Raw genomic sequence first — 12,516 nt, forward strand, 5'->3', positions numbered from 1 at the left:
ATAGCTTTTAGAGATGTTAGCTTTCCAGATGTTTTCGATTTGTGTCAAGTTGTTGAGTGATCAGTCAACGCCGCATGAATGTTGAAATGAATGGTGGTCTTTACTTTAATGACATGGAAAAAATATATTTCCAGAGGGGCTGCAGGCCAGTCAGAGGACCAATAAAATGAGCTAACGGTGGTGACAAGACCCACTGTCGTGAACAGCGACGAAACATTCACAGTGCAATTACATATATAGCTGTCTTATGAAACAATACACACGTGACTTGTTTTTAGTCCCTTTGAGGCGAATGACGCACTCTTCTCCCCTATGTGTCCCTCCTCCTCCTCCAGCGCTCACAGTATAGTCCCCCCCGCACCACTTACGCTGTATCAGTGCATATCCATATTGATGAACACTGACAAGGTCCAATTCTAATACGGCCGGGGACATCTGACACCGCTGCTCCACTCTTCACAAAAACGAAAACAAAAGAACTACCCCTCGGTCCTGTCGTTCGGCTTCCCTCTCTTTCGACGTAATGGCCCGGCCTTAATTTCCCTTTTCAGTCATGGAATATGATAATTTTCTTATTTGCAAGAAATGTCAATTGCTCAACTCGGACACATAATCATTGTGGAGGAAGAGAGAGGCTACCTGGGTAATGTAGTTAACAGATATTAACCTGGTTAGCCGCATGCGCTGTTTGAAAATGAGAAAGTGCTGATGCGCAAAATCAATTTTCCTATGTCCAAATTACTCCCTCACCGGCTTAGGGTTTCACCTAAATGGCCAAATCCTAAAACACTGATACTAATCCTATCATATTAGACCCCTGATCATATAGTTCAAGTTATTGCTAATGCTATTTGCTTTATTTATTGGTGTACTGAGAAGGCCCAACGGCTGTGGATTAAAGGGGCTCTGTTACTGCTGCTGTGTGTGTGTGTGTGTGTGTGTGTGTGTGTGTGTGTGAGTGTGTGTGTGTGTGTGTGTGTGTGTTTATGAACATGCATGTTTGCATCAGCAGACATTGTTGAGAAAGCATAGTTTTTGTCTTATGATAACTTTTTCATGTGTCTTACTTAAAAAAAAAAAAAAAAATCATTATTGTTCCTCTGGGAAAATACCTATTTTAATCTCAATACCACTTTTATTGCTTATTGTTAAATGATCATCTGTGCTGGTAGTGCATGTGCTTACTATAGTAGAATCAGCATCCCTGGAAGCGCAGCACAAAAAACGTCAGGAAATTCTTGCAACGAGCAGTCTCATGACGATGTGGCTGTGTGTGTGTGTGCGTGCGAGCGAGTGTGTGTGCGTGTGAGCGAGTGTGTGTGCGTGTCAGTGCGTCAGGCTATAGATCTGTGGATTCTGGGCTGGCTTGGCCTGTGGCCACGGCCGGACCACCTGGGCTGGCCACATCGTAAACAATCGGCGTGCGTCAGCCCTGCCTCGGCTTGGACATCACCACCAGGCCACTCCCCAATCCCTCACTCAGACATTATCTCCCTGGACTTCCTCTACGAAGGGTGTCCCTCCAAAACCTCCAAACACCAGGGCCTCAGTCCAGACGGCCGGACAGGACATTCTAAAACCACAACATTAAAGGTGGCGCGCTAGGCGGGAGCAGAGAGAGAACTGAGCGGTGTTCAGGATGTGTTACGTTCGCTTTAGCTCATCCTGTTGACAGAATCACGGTGGTTTCAGTTTTATCGTTCGATAGGGATTCACACGTTCCAAAATGGCTGCCGTGCACCCTTCCACCCTCCCCCTCAGGCACATAGATACCCCGTACAGCCACAGTCCCGGGGCTTGACATTGCGCCGGAGGCGCGGCTGTGATCTATCTGTTTGGCCTCTTCCCCTTGCCTGTCACGGGCGGGTCAGCCTAATAACCTTTGTCAGCTCCTCAGGCGTGAAGAAGGTGTATTGTAACCGTTTGGGCCGAAACGGGCCGGCTTTCCCGATATTGACTCAAACACAATGAGGGGAGAAGGAGGGGCCGGGTGGAATAAAATGACACTAATGGAGCATTGATGACAAAACAAGGCGCGCGCAGGGACCACTTTCCAGCGTTTTTAATTCTTAATGCCGCCGCCTCGGGTTTCAGTACGTCTCAGAGCCCGGGGCAGCGGCCCGGGGCGGATCTGGGCCCCCGGATTAGGATTTCCTTGCGAGGAAATGGTCACGTGATTTACGGTTGCCGGAGAGGAGCCACAGGTGCCGGCGCGCGGGGAGGGAGGGGGGATTAGATGACGGAAAAAAAAAAACTCAACACACAACGGCTCTCTGGAATCGCGCCAAGCTCCTCACGCCAAGCCCCCCCCCCCCCCCCCCCCCCCCCCCCCCCACTGGACCATGCCGGGCCGTGGAGGAGAACGGACGGTCATCCTATACTTTGAAAACACACTTCGATGGCAATTAAATATTAATGGGGGGGAATCGTACGCTGAGAGCTGTATCTTCGTTACATGGGACATGCAAATCGCTCCAATCAGTGAGCCAACTGAAATAGCCTGGGGGCAGTTGTATAAATATGACTAGGAGGACCATCTTTAATATCACTCAGCGGGGGCGCGAGGGAGGGGGGGGGGGCAGCAGTGAGGTGGGAGGAAAGAATAATACAATAACTATTACATTATTATGAAGTGATTCATGTAATTATTATCGCTATGCAGATCATGTGCACATGAGGTCGTTACATGGATGCATGCATGACTGGGGCTGAGGTTTGGGGTGATTGTCATCGTAGAGGGGGGGGGGACTGTCCCGTGTCCAAAGTCACACCTCAAGAGCTTGAACAGTACTGATCTGTGTCAAAGAATGACAAATCATTGGTATATACCAGGCATTCCCAAACTGTGAGGCGGGCCCCCCCTGGGGGGCCCCAAAGAAATTCAGGGGAGGCATGGAGGGATGGTTAGAAAAAAAAAGAAGGAAAAACATGTTTTTTATTTTTAAAATGTCTGTTTTTTATGAATGAAACGTGGTTTTTAAAGGCCAGAAGATCGAAATAAATAATGGGAGAGATGTATACTAAATTTGTGGATAGTGCAGAGAGAGCCTTCCCCCGCAGGCATGAATGTATTGTGCGAAAACATCATAACGTTAAAGGAGAATGCTCTTTTTCGACAACCTGGACCTTATTTACGGCATATTATAAGATGTTTGACTCACCGAGATAACTTTGGTGTAATTTGGAGGCCTGTAGAAGAAATTTAAAATCCAGCGTGAGCCAAGTATATCCATGTAATGGCGGCGGACAGGGCACAGAGAATGCAGCTTCTAAAAAATGTATTTTCTGTCGCGAAACGGTTGTTTTCATCAATCTATTTTTATGAATCGCTAGTTGTGCTTACATAGAGCGAGGGATTGTGTTGTTTTTCACATGCCTCTGTAATATGATCTTTAGAAACGTCTTTAGAAACGGAATAAAGCTTCCCCACTTATTCCAGCATCTCCTTTAACTAGCAGCAGGTGCCACCGAGCTAACTTAGCTGTGTAACGTTATGGGCTAGCTAATGCTGCCTTGCAAAAAGGACAAATTTGGCGGGTTGGGAGGGCGCGGGTGTGTCACTGTTTTCAGAGGGTGCCCAGGTTGCACAGGCTGTGTGCTTTTCTCTCTCATTGCCTGTGCTGGAAGTTTGAACCTATGTGCGACTGTATGTAAAGTATCAACAATGGCTGGATATTAAAATACTGCATCTGTAACCCGCTTTTCTCTCTTTAAATGGTGTACGTCTCTCTCTCTCCCCCAACTCCTTCATCTCCTGGAGGATTGTCTTTAACTCCTCTCTCCTGAACCTGGTTCCATCGCCTTTTTTATGTACTGTCGTTCTATATTTCTTGTTCTCTCCCTTCCTTGTCACTCCGTTGTTGTGTGTGTGTATGTCTTTCTCTCCCTCTCTCTCTCAGGTGTGGACATGTTGAAGTTTGGTTTCAGTGAGGTGGCAAGATCAGGAACAGTGAAACAGAATAGGGAAGATATACCAGGTAAGTGGACCTTATAGTAACCCAAAATCAGCAGTAACGTGACCCCTCCAAATCCTCCTTGTGGTTGTGTTGGGTTTAACACGTGAAGGGCAAGACATGCAGTACATTTACAGACCTCCCGATGTACCTTCTTTTTTATCTCTCTCTCTCTCTTCTATCTCTCTGTTCTCTTCTCTCTCTCATCCCCCTAACTCTGTACATCCCCCTTCCTTCTCTCCAACCCTCTAATTCTCTTCTCTCTACACCCCTCCCTCCTTCTCTCTCTCTTTCCCTCTAACTCGCTCTTGACATCCCTCCCTCCTTCTCTCTCTTTCACCCCTTTCTCAGTCTCAGAAACGGGCCATGATGCAACAAAGGTCAAAGATCAAGGATTGTCACTAAAGCGGCATGCGTCGATGCCACAGCAGCATGACCCCGCCAGCTCCAGGCCAGCTACTGAGGTCAGGAGAAAGAAGAAAAGGCCAGTGGAGGTGCAATGCTGTGAGCCGGTGTTCAAGGTAAGCCTGTCTCTAACGGACGGCCCCCTTCTGCTGGAGAGGACATCCTTCAGCCAGGACCCCTCCCTTGAGCACCCTCCCACGCCTGACTTCCCGCCGAGCCCCTCCGGCCAACCCCAGTCCATCAGCTCAGAGGTGGATTGTGGTCCAACGCCACCCCCTAGTGGCGGACTCCCGTTCCTTCAAACTGCAGACCAGGACACGCTCACTGACCACCGGCAGCTGGGAGAGCAGGACGGCGCCACTGACAGTCGTTATTTCGGCAACGGTGAAAGCACCACTAGCAGCGGCGGACTAGCCAATGTCAGTGTGACCTTGAACATTGACAGGCCGCAGCTTTTCCCTGACAGCTACTCTGCCGGTGAGGACGAGGGGCCCACCAATCCACCGCTGGCTACAAGAGAGGGGCCAACTGAACATCCGTACCATTCCGGAGAAAGGCTAGCCAGTAATCGGTACCCTTCAAGAGAATGGCTAACTGACAACCGCTACCCTTCAAGAGAATGGCCGATTGACAGTGAGTGCCGTTCAGGAGAAAGGATTACCGACGGCTTCCACCGTGAGGAAGAAAAGGCAGGCGATCGTCAATATCACTCAGGAGAAGGACAAACTGACCGTCTGTACCATGCAGACGAAAGCACAACTGCCCGTAGGTACACTGAGGAAGAAGAGCTGTACAGATCAGAGATCCAGAGGGGTGTTGGGTTGAGGGTTGAGGTGATGAAGGCGGAGGTAGAGGAGAACAACAGGGAGTCCTACTCTCCCCAGCAACAGTACTACACGAACCAGCCTCCGTTGCAGTACCATACACGGCACCGGGACTACGGGGATGCCGCGGTCCTTCAGAGGCGTGACATGGACTTTCATACGGGTGACCCGGCCCTTTACGACGGCCACATGGGTGTTTACAGGGCCAACGCCAGCGTTAATATGGGTGGCGTAGCTGCGGAGCCTCGGCTGCAGTTCTACGAGACGAGGTACAGGGCACAGTGGGAACCCACACAGCCCTCCCCTGACCACTTCCGCTCCGGGTCACATGGGTACGAGGCACCGCCCAATACCTACCCACCCCAACCTCAGGCCCACAGGATGACCTCTGACCCCTACTATGCTGTTTCGGATGGGTTTGGAACCAGCCCTGACCTGAACCCTGAACCCCGGGGGCACCCTTCTCACCAGCTATACATCCGAGCACAGACCCAGGGGTTCGGAGCCCTCCCTGGACCGCCTGTGTTCAGGACGCTGCCAGATCTCGGCCGCCACCCAGAGGTTATGTCAGGGGGATTTGTGAGGCCCCCCTCTCAGCCCTACTTTCCTGACCCAGAGGTAGGGTACGTAGACCCCCACTTTAACCCCACCCCTGACCACCCGGGCGCCCTCTACCATGGGCACACTTCAGCGTCCAGCCCATGGGCTTCTCCAGGCCTGCCTGGGACTAACTGCACCCAACTGGTCCACAGGTCATTCTAATGCTGCTGTGACTAAAGACTATTTCTTTTTTTAAATGTTTGTTTGAGACACTGGATTCTGCTGGGGCGTTTTGGCGCTCTGTTTGGCCAAAAGCTGAGGTAATCCTCCACACCCACAGACCTGATCTGAGTATTTTCAGTTCTACCTGCAAGGCAATGGATTTCCAAATTCTGTTTTTCCTCTGTTTATCTGTATTTAAGCAGTAGCTGCAGTGTTAACTACAGCAGCCCCACAGTAGGGAGGAGGTGTTTGAGGTTTGAATGTGCTGATATAGATTAGTTAGTCTTTATTTAGTGGGTTTTTGCAGAGGTTTTCAGACTTAAGCAGTGAACCTACTTTAGTTTCAACTGTAGACCTCAGACCACAGGTTCAACACGCCTGTTACTTGTTAAAACTCAGCAAAAGGGACTTTTTGTCACATTGGCATCTGATTGGACAGGTGTTCATCAAGAGATAATGTGCTCTATCTGTGGATGAACATCAGTGATAATGTGGCACTCTGAATGAACACCTGACCTTTACAGTATTGATTGTTGTACTGCTGTACTTTTCTCTTCTGAAGTATAAGTGGCAGTGTTTGTCGGCTACATTACTGGATTATTATTTTGTATTTTATTTTTTACATTTTGATCATGGGACAAAGCCCATGTTGAGCCATCTACTGTTATGTGGCAGATTGTTGTTTATAGTAAGCCACCATTCTATCTTTTGTATGCAATGTGAATGCAGTATTTCATTTGTAAAAAAGGTTATTCACTGTTTTATCTGAGGTGAGGAGTCCTGTGTTTGTAGATACAGACTTCTTGGTTTGGGAGGGTATACAAGTATTTTGAATCAATAGGGTTTAACTGCTATAATATATCTCATGATTTTTAATTATTTGACAACAGTCTCCAGAAATGAACACGAAAAGCTATTTTTCCCCATTTGTCATGCTGTGTACAGAAAGTGAGAATAACCTGGGTATATAATATAGTTTTGTATTTCTACCCAGACATGTGAAGTCTTCATATAAAGTCAGTGTTATGTTGTTTTTTCAGAATTGGTTGCATACTACTTAAATTCAAGTGCGTTTGATTAACTATATTGTGTTAATTATCTGAAGATCCTGAGACAAACTGTCCAGTTGTTTTCGTTCAAACCTGGTCCTCAGAGTCCCTTTCTATAAAAGGTTTCCTGGCCTTTAATTATGCCAAATTCATGACTAAAATAATACACAATGTAAGAACAATTTAGAACATTTCTTCATTCAAGGCTTAATTTGTTTTGTACCCAGTAACTATAGCCAGATAATGCAATGTCCACCACATTGCTCTGAACTCATGGGTTAGACTCATCAGTATTACCATTCATCCAGCACCCACAGGGTCCTCTTAAGGCCAGGTTTGGGTTCATCAGTATTACCATTCATCCAGCACCCACAGGGTCCTCTTAAGGCCAGGTTTGGGTTCATCAGTATGACCATTCATCCAGCACCCACAGGGTCCTCTTAAGGCCAGGTTTGGGTTCATCAGTATTACCATTCATCCAGCACCCACAGGGTCCTCTTAAGGCCAGGTTTGGGTTCATCAGTATGACCATTCATCCAGCACCCACAGGGTCCTCTTAAGGCCAGGTTTGGGTTCATCAGTATGACCGTTCATCCAGCACCCACAGGGTCCTCTTAAGGCCAGGTTTGGGTTCATCAGTATTACCATTCATCCAGCACCCACAGGGTCCTCTTAAGGCCAGGTTTGGGTTCATCAGTATGACCATTCATCCAGCACCCACAGGGTCCTCTTAAGGCCAGGTTTGGGTGGTGGTGTTGCTTCTTTCTGGACACAAAGCAAACTAGTAAAACAGGACTTGACTCACTGTACATTATTTGTTTGTACTGAGATTCAATCAAATGAGTTGGTACTGTATCTTGAGTGTTATGCCTTTGACCAAATAAAAGAAGCCAGTAGCACTTGGTGTAGTGTCTTTTTGATTAAAAATTCTAATAGTAGCTCTGTGTCTCTATATTCTGCTTTAAGTATGCTTAAAGTGCACCTTCTTTCATTGATTTTAAAAGGAAAGAACTGGGGTGAGTGTCAGTGACAGGATCAGTGAAAACATCTGTACACTACCCATCCTGTGTGTTTAAGGTCAAATGACCACTCACCCATGTCAACGAAGACTGTAACCTGACAACTGAGTTGGTGCTCCGCCCCTCTTCTTGTGGTGCTTTAAATGGCAACAAAATAGTTTTATACAAACCGTAAACTACTGTTAAGAGAAATGCAACAGAAAATCCCTCTAGAAGAGTTAAGGTTTATCAGACTGACGATTGTCCTTATGACTAAGTGAACGAATATTACTGGAACCTTCACGGGGTCTTACCATAAGGCTGCTCACCGATGACCTAATTTTCTCATCCACAAGATCACTGACAAGTAAAAGAAGGGTCTCAATTATTATGATCTCAGTCAATAACTAGTATGAGATCATTGGATATTAGGACCATGGAGGCCAGGTTGACATATAACCAAATACTGCCAGAGTCATGAGCCATGCGTAGAAATATCTCTCAAAAAGGCCATAACATTTCCATAGAATTTACATTTACATGTCATTACGTCCATGACTCACTCTCACTTTCTCCTCCATAAGAATACCATGTTATGATAAGGGGTCTATAGGTCACCTGATGGCCTGTCCAGTTCTTTGACACCAATACAGGTTTGGGAAATGGAAGGCTCCATAGACTAAAGGATAATCCAAAACCAAGCCTCAGCATACACCTTGAGCTCCCTCTCAAGGGACATTTCTGACGAACGGCTTTTTTGCTAGATGGGAGTACCTGTTAGAAATGTTATGATTTGATGCAGAATAATCTCCATAATATAAACAATAAATAATTGATTATGTTGCTGGTATAGCATATACACTGGCGAAAAAAGCTATATGGTAAACCAATTGAAAATGAAAGTAAATAAGGTAGCAGCTGCTTCGATAGGCTATTTAACAGCTTGCCATGGATCAGCGGAAGAGGGTAGCGCAGAACCTATGGGACAAAAGGTAGAGTTCCCATAAACAGAGAGACCGTAGGGGGTTCAGCTTATGGCTAAATTAAAGTTGGGCTTTTGGTTAGGGTTAGGTTCAGGTTAGGCTTAAGTATAGGGTTGGGTTAAGTTTAGGGTTGGGGTTATGGTTTGGCCGGTCTCTGCGTGGGAACTAACGTAGGCCACTACCACAACAAAATCGGGACAACTATAACTGCGGGAGACTTTTTGGGACCCGTTTGAAATGTGCAATGAATGACTATACACATATGACGTTTGTCAATTTAAAACATGTTTTACTCGTCTCTGTTAACTCCCGCAGCTCTACAGAACTGCCTTTGGCATTGCTGCAGCTCCCAACACGGCCAGACTTAGAGTGATTTCTCCTCTTTTAATACGTTTCCCTTGACAAACTACAGCGACTTTCTGGACTTGCAAGGCTGGACCATCTTTCTGGACTTGCAAGGCTGGACCATCTTTCTGGACTTGCAAGGCTGGACCATCTTTCTGGACTTGCAAGGCTGGACCATCTTTCTGGACTTGCAAGGCTGGACCATCTTTCTGGACTTGCAAGGCTGGACCATCTTTCTGGACTTGCAAGGCTGGACCATCTTTCTCGAGAATTCCCTACATTCCTCCCCCAATCAAAATGTGTGTTGTTCGTTGTTATGGCAACTGTAGTGTCTACGAAACGTGAGTGAACAGGGTGCAGTTGCAGATTGTTAGTTGGCTAAATTCATATTTTGCATTTCCTCGCACTAAAATGGCACATTACTTAGTAAGTATGCGTTCTATGAATACATGGCGTTGACATGAGCTAGTGCTACTCAACCCATTACCGAAGTTAGAAGATGTTCTGCTTGTCGACACTCAGCTCGTCTTTGATGTTTTTGTTATTGTTGCGTTTTACATGTTGTTTGGAGCTAACATCGTCTGTCCTTCTCGGAAGCAGGGCTGTGAAGTGTGAAGTACTAGAATTACATCTTTTTAGAGCCGAATGTGTCTCAGCTAGCTAGCTAACATCAGCCAGCTAGCTGAACTGGACACATCACAGCTCACACTAAGGAAGCTTCCACTAAATTACAAAATGAAGTAATTATAACTGTTCAGTCACGTTAGCTGAACTTCTCGCCTATTTAAGGGTCCTGAATCCAAACGAGAAGAATTTCGAGGATACCTTGAAAAGGCTGGTGTTCTGGACAGCCTCGCCAGTGGTAGGTCTCTTTTCAGGAAGTAACTCATTTGGTTGCATGGTTTTACTAACGTTACTAACTGTTGGCCCTGTATAACTAAAAAATGTCTTCTTCCAGTACTGGTGCCACTTTACGAAGAGACGGATAAACCTGATAATGCTTTGGAGTATCCTTTTGACTTGGTGATTGCATTGGTCAGCTGTTGTATTCTAAAGAGGGGAACTTGGATGTAGGCCTATAGTTTCATGGATCAATTCACTAGATACATGCCAAATTCTTGCTTGGTGCCATCAACTTGAATTCACTGGTAATTAGATTACCTTACAGCAGCCTGTGATGAATTGGGGTATCATTATACTGCTGTTCAACCTTCACTCAAACCACAGCTTCATAAAGCACCACCTTGGTGTGCCTGGGCCAGACACAGCAGATGCAGAGACACTCCGCCTGGAACTGACAGAGCTACAACAGAAGTGTGAACTGCTGATGGAGGAGAACAAAGAACTAAGGAATAGGGTGAGGGAATAATTCTTATCTCCATACTGTGCTATGTCCAAAATGGTGCCCAGTACATTCAGCACCTCTAGGTGCAAGCCCCTGAGTTTTTTATTTTGTTTTTCAGATTCTACAGTATGAACCAATGCCTGAGGATGGAGCAGCAGAGTAACATTTTAGAGCAGACTAACATTGCAGTGCGAGGGGTTGCATAGTTCTTTGTTTAAAAAAAAAGAATAATGTAAAGATGTACACCAATCTGCCACAACATTAGAAACACTGACAGATGAAGTGAATAACATTGATAGTGTGATGCTCTGGGAAATGTTCTGCTGTGAAACCTTGGCTTCTGGCATTCATGTAGATGTTACTTGTACCACCTGACGGAGGAGGAGAGAAGTCCTGACTGGCTCAAGGAGAAGGGAGAGTAAGTTAATTCCTATCTGTTAAGCCTTTATATAAAATATCCCCTCATTGTGTTCTGTGTTTTCCAGCAAAATGTTTGCAACTGGCAACTACCTGGCTGCAGTCAATGCCTACAACCTCGCCATCCAGCTGAACAGAAAGATGCCTGCCCTGTTCTCTAACCGCGCTGCTTGCCACCTGAAGCTGAGAAATCTCCACAAGGCCGTGGAGGATTCATCTCGGGTCAGTGTTGATATGAATCTCCCTTTTATCTATCCTTCTTTACAAAATCTCAAACTAAACCAATGAAAAGGCATACATACAAATATGTAATTCCAGAAACCATTAGTTTTCTGAGGAATACCCACCAATCTCTCACTGCAGGCACTTGATCTGTTGACCCCACCAGTGGCTGACAATGCCACAGCCAGGACGAGAGCCCATGTTAGACGAGGCACAGCTTTCTGTGAACTGGAGCTCTATACAGAAGGTTTGTTTTACATGATCAACTAATATGACCTTTCCTGAATGCTACAGCTTCCTCCTGAGCGGCTATCATTGGTTTTCATCAGTTCATATTTCATTATCTTCCATCCTGAATTGGTGAAAGGCAAAAAAGACAGAAGTGATGATTTACCCTGTGTAACACTGACCCCTACTGGTGAAAGATGTACTAACAGCTCTGCTTCACTGTCACTTCCACTGCAGTCAGCTTACTTTTCTCTTCTGAAAATCTTCATAGGTCTCCAGGATTACCAATCGGCTTTGAAGATTGATCCTGAGAATGAAGCTCTTTTATCAGATATACATAAGATCAGGCAGGTAATTCAAGGTGTTGCACCCTGCAGTCTATATCAATAGATCAGCCCACACACATATCCCTTAGGCTCAGAGGAATGTTTATATATGATGTTGTTGGACATGCTGCCATTTGTATTTTGGTTTGAAAATCAAACTTGTAATGTATTTACTGTGGTCCAATAAATGTATAAATCAAGATAATGTAAAGCATTGATGAGTTTCTATCAATTAATTGGAGAGAGTATAGCACTGAATTGTACTTTTTGTGTTTAATACCACCAAGCATTATTCTTGGATGAACTGAACACTCACAAACCATGTCAACATCAATACAACAGTCATCTACTGTACAATCCGCGCATTGTCCCATCTCAGATGGTGTTCTGTAGATTAGGGCAATCATACACCCTGCTTCTGTCAAGACTTGTATTGAATGAGTTGTCACGGTACATGCCACAGTTCCCAAGGTCTTTTGAGAACGTCTGTGCCAAAGGGTGGTACGTGCAAGGTGAAGTTTCAAACGTCGGAGGACGGACACCATAGTCACTTGAGGTGGTTTTGTAGAAAAGGCTTTGGGGTTTCGCCCAAGGCACTGGAGACGTGTCTTTCGTCGCTGGGATCATCATGCTAGAGAAAACGGGGTTTCCTGGATTGG

General features: G+C 45.9%; 1 protein-coding gene across 1 annotated transcript; it reads left to right on the forward strand.

Annotated features, from left to right (window-relative positions):
• The first annotated feature begins 3,762 nt into the window (after positions 1-3,762).
• Positions 3,763-6,595, forward strand: LOC311329055 (uncharacterized protein). Its single transcript, XM_084462940.1, has 2 exons — positions 3,763-3,977; positions 4,305-6,595. Exons 1-2 carry the CDS (start codon positions 3,809-3,811, stop codon positions 5,942-5,944), a joined length of 1,809 nt encoding a protein of 602 aa, XP_084319066.1. The 5' UTR covers positions 3,763-3,808; the 3' UTR covers positions 5,945-6,595.
• The last annotated feature ends 5,921 nt before the right edge of the window (positions 6,596-12,516 follow it).

The sequence above is a fragment of the Borostomias antarcticus genome (genome assembly GCF_949987555.1).
Source record: "Borostomias antarcticus genome assembly, contig: scaffold_206, whole genome shotgun sequence".
In the NCBI taxonomy this organism is placed as follows: domain Eukaryota; kingdom Metazoa; phylum Chordata; class Actinopteri; order Stomiiformes; family Stomiidae; genus Borostomias; species Borostomias antarcticus.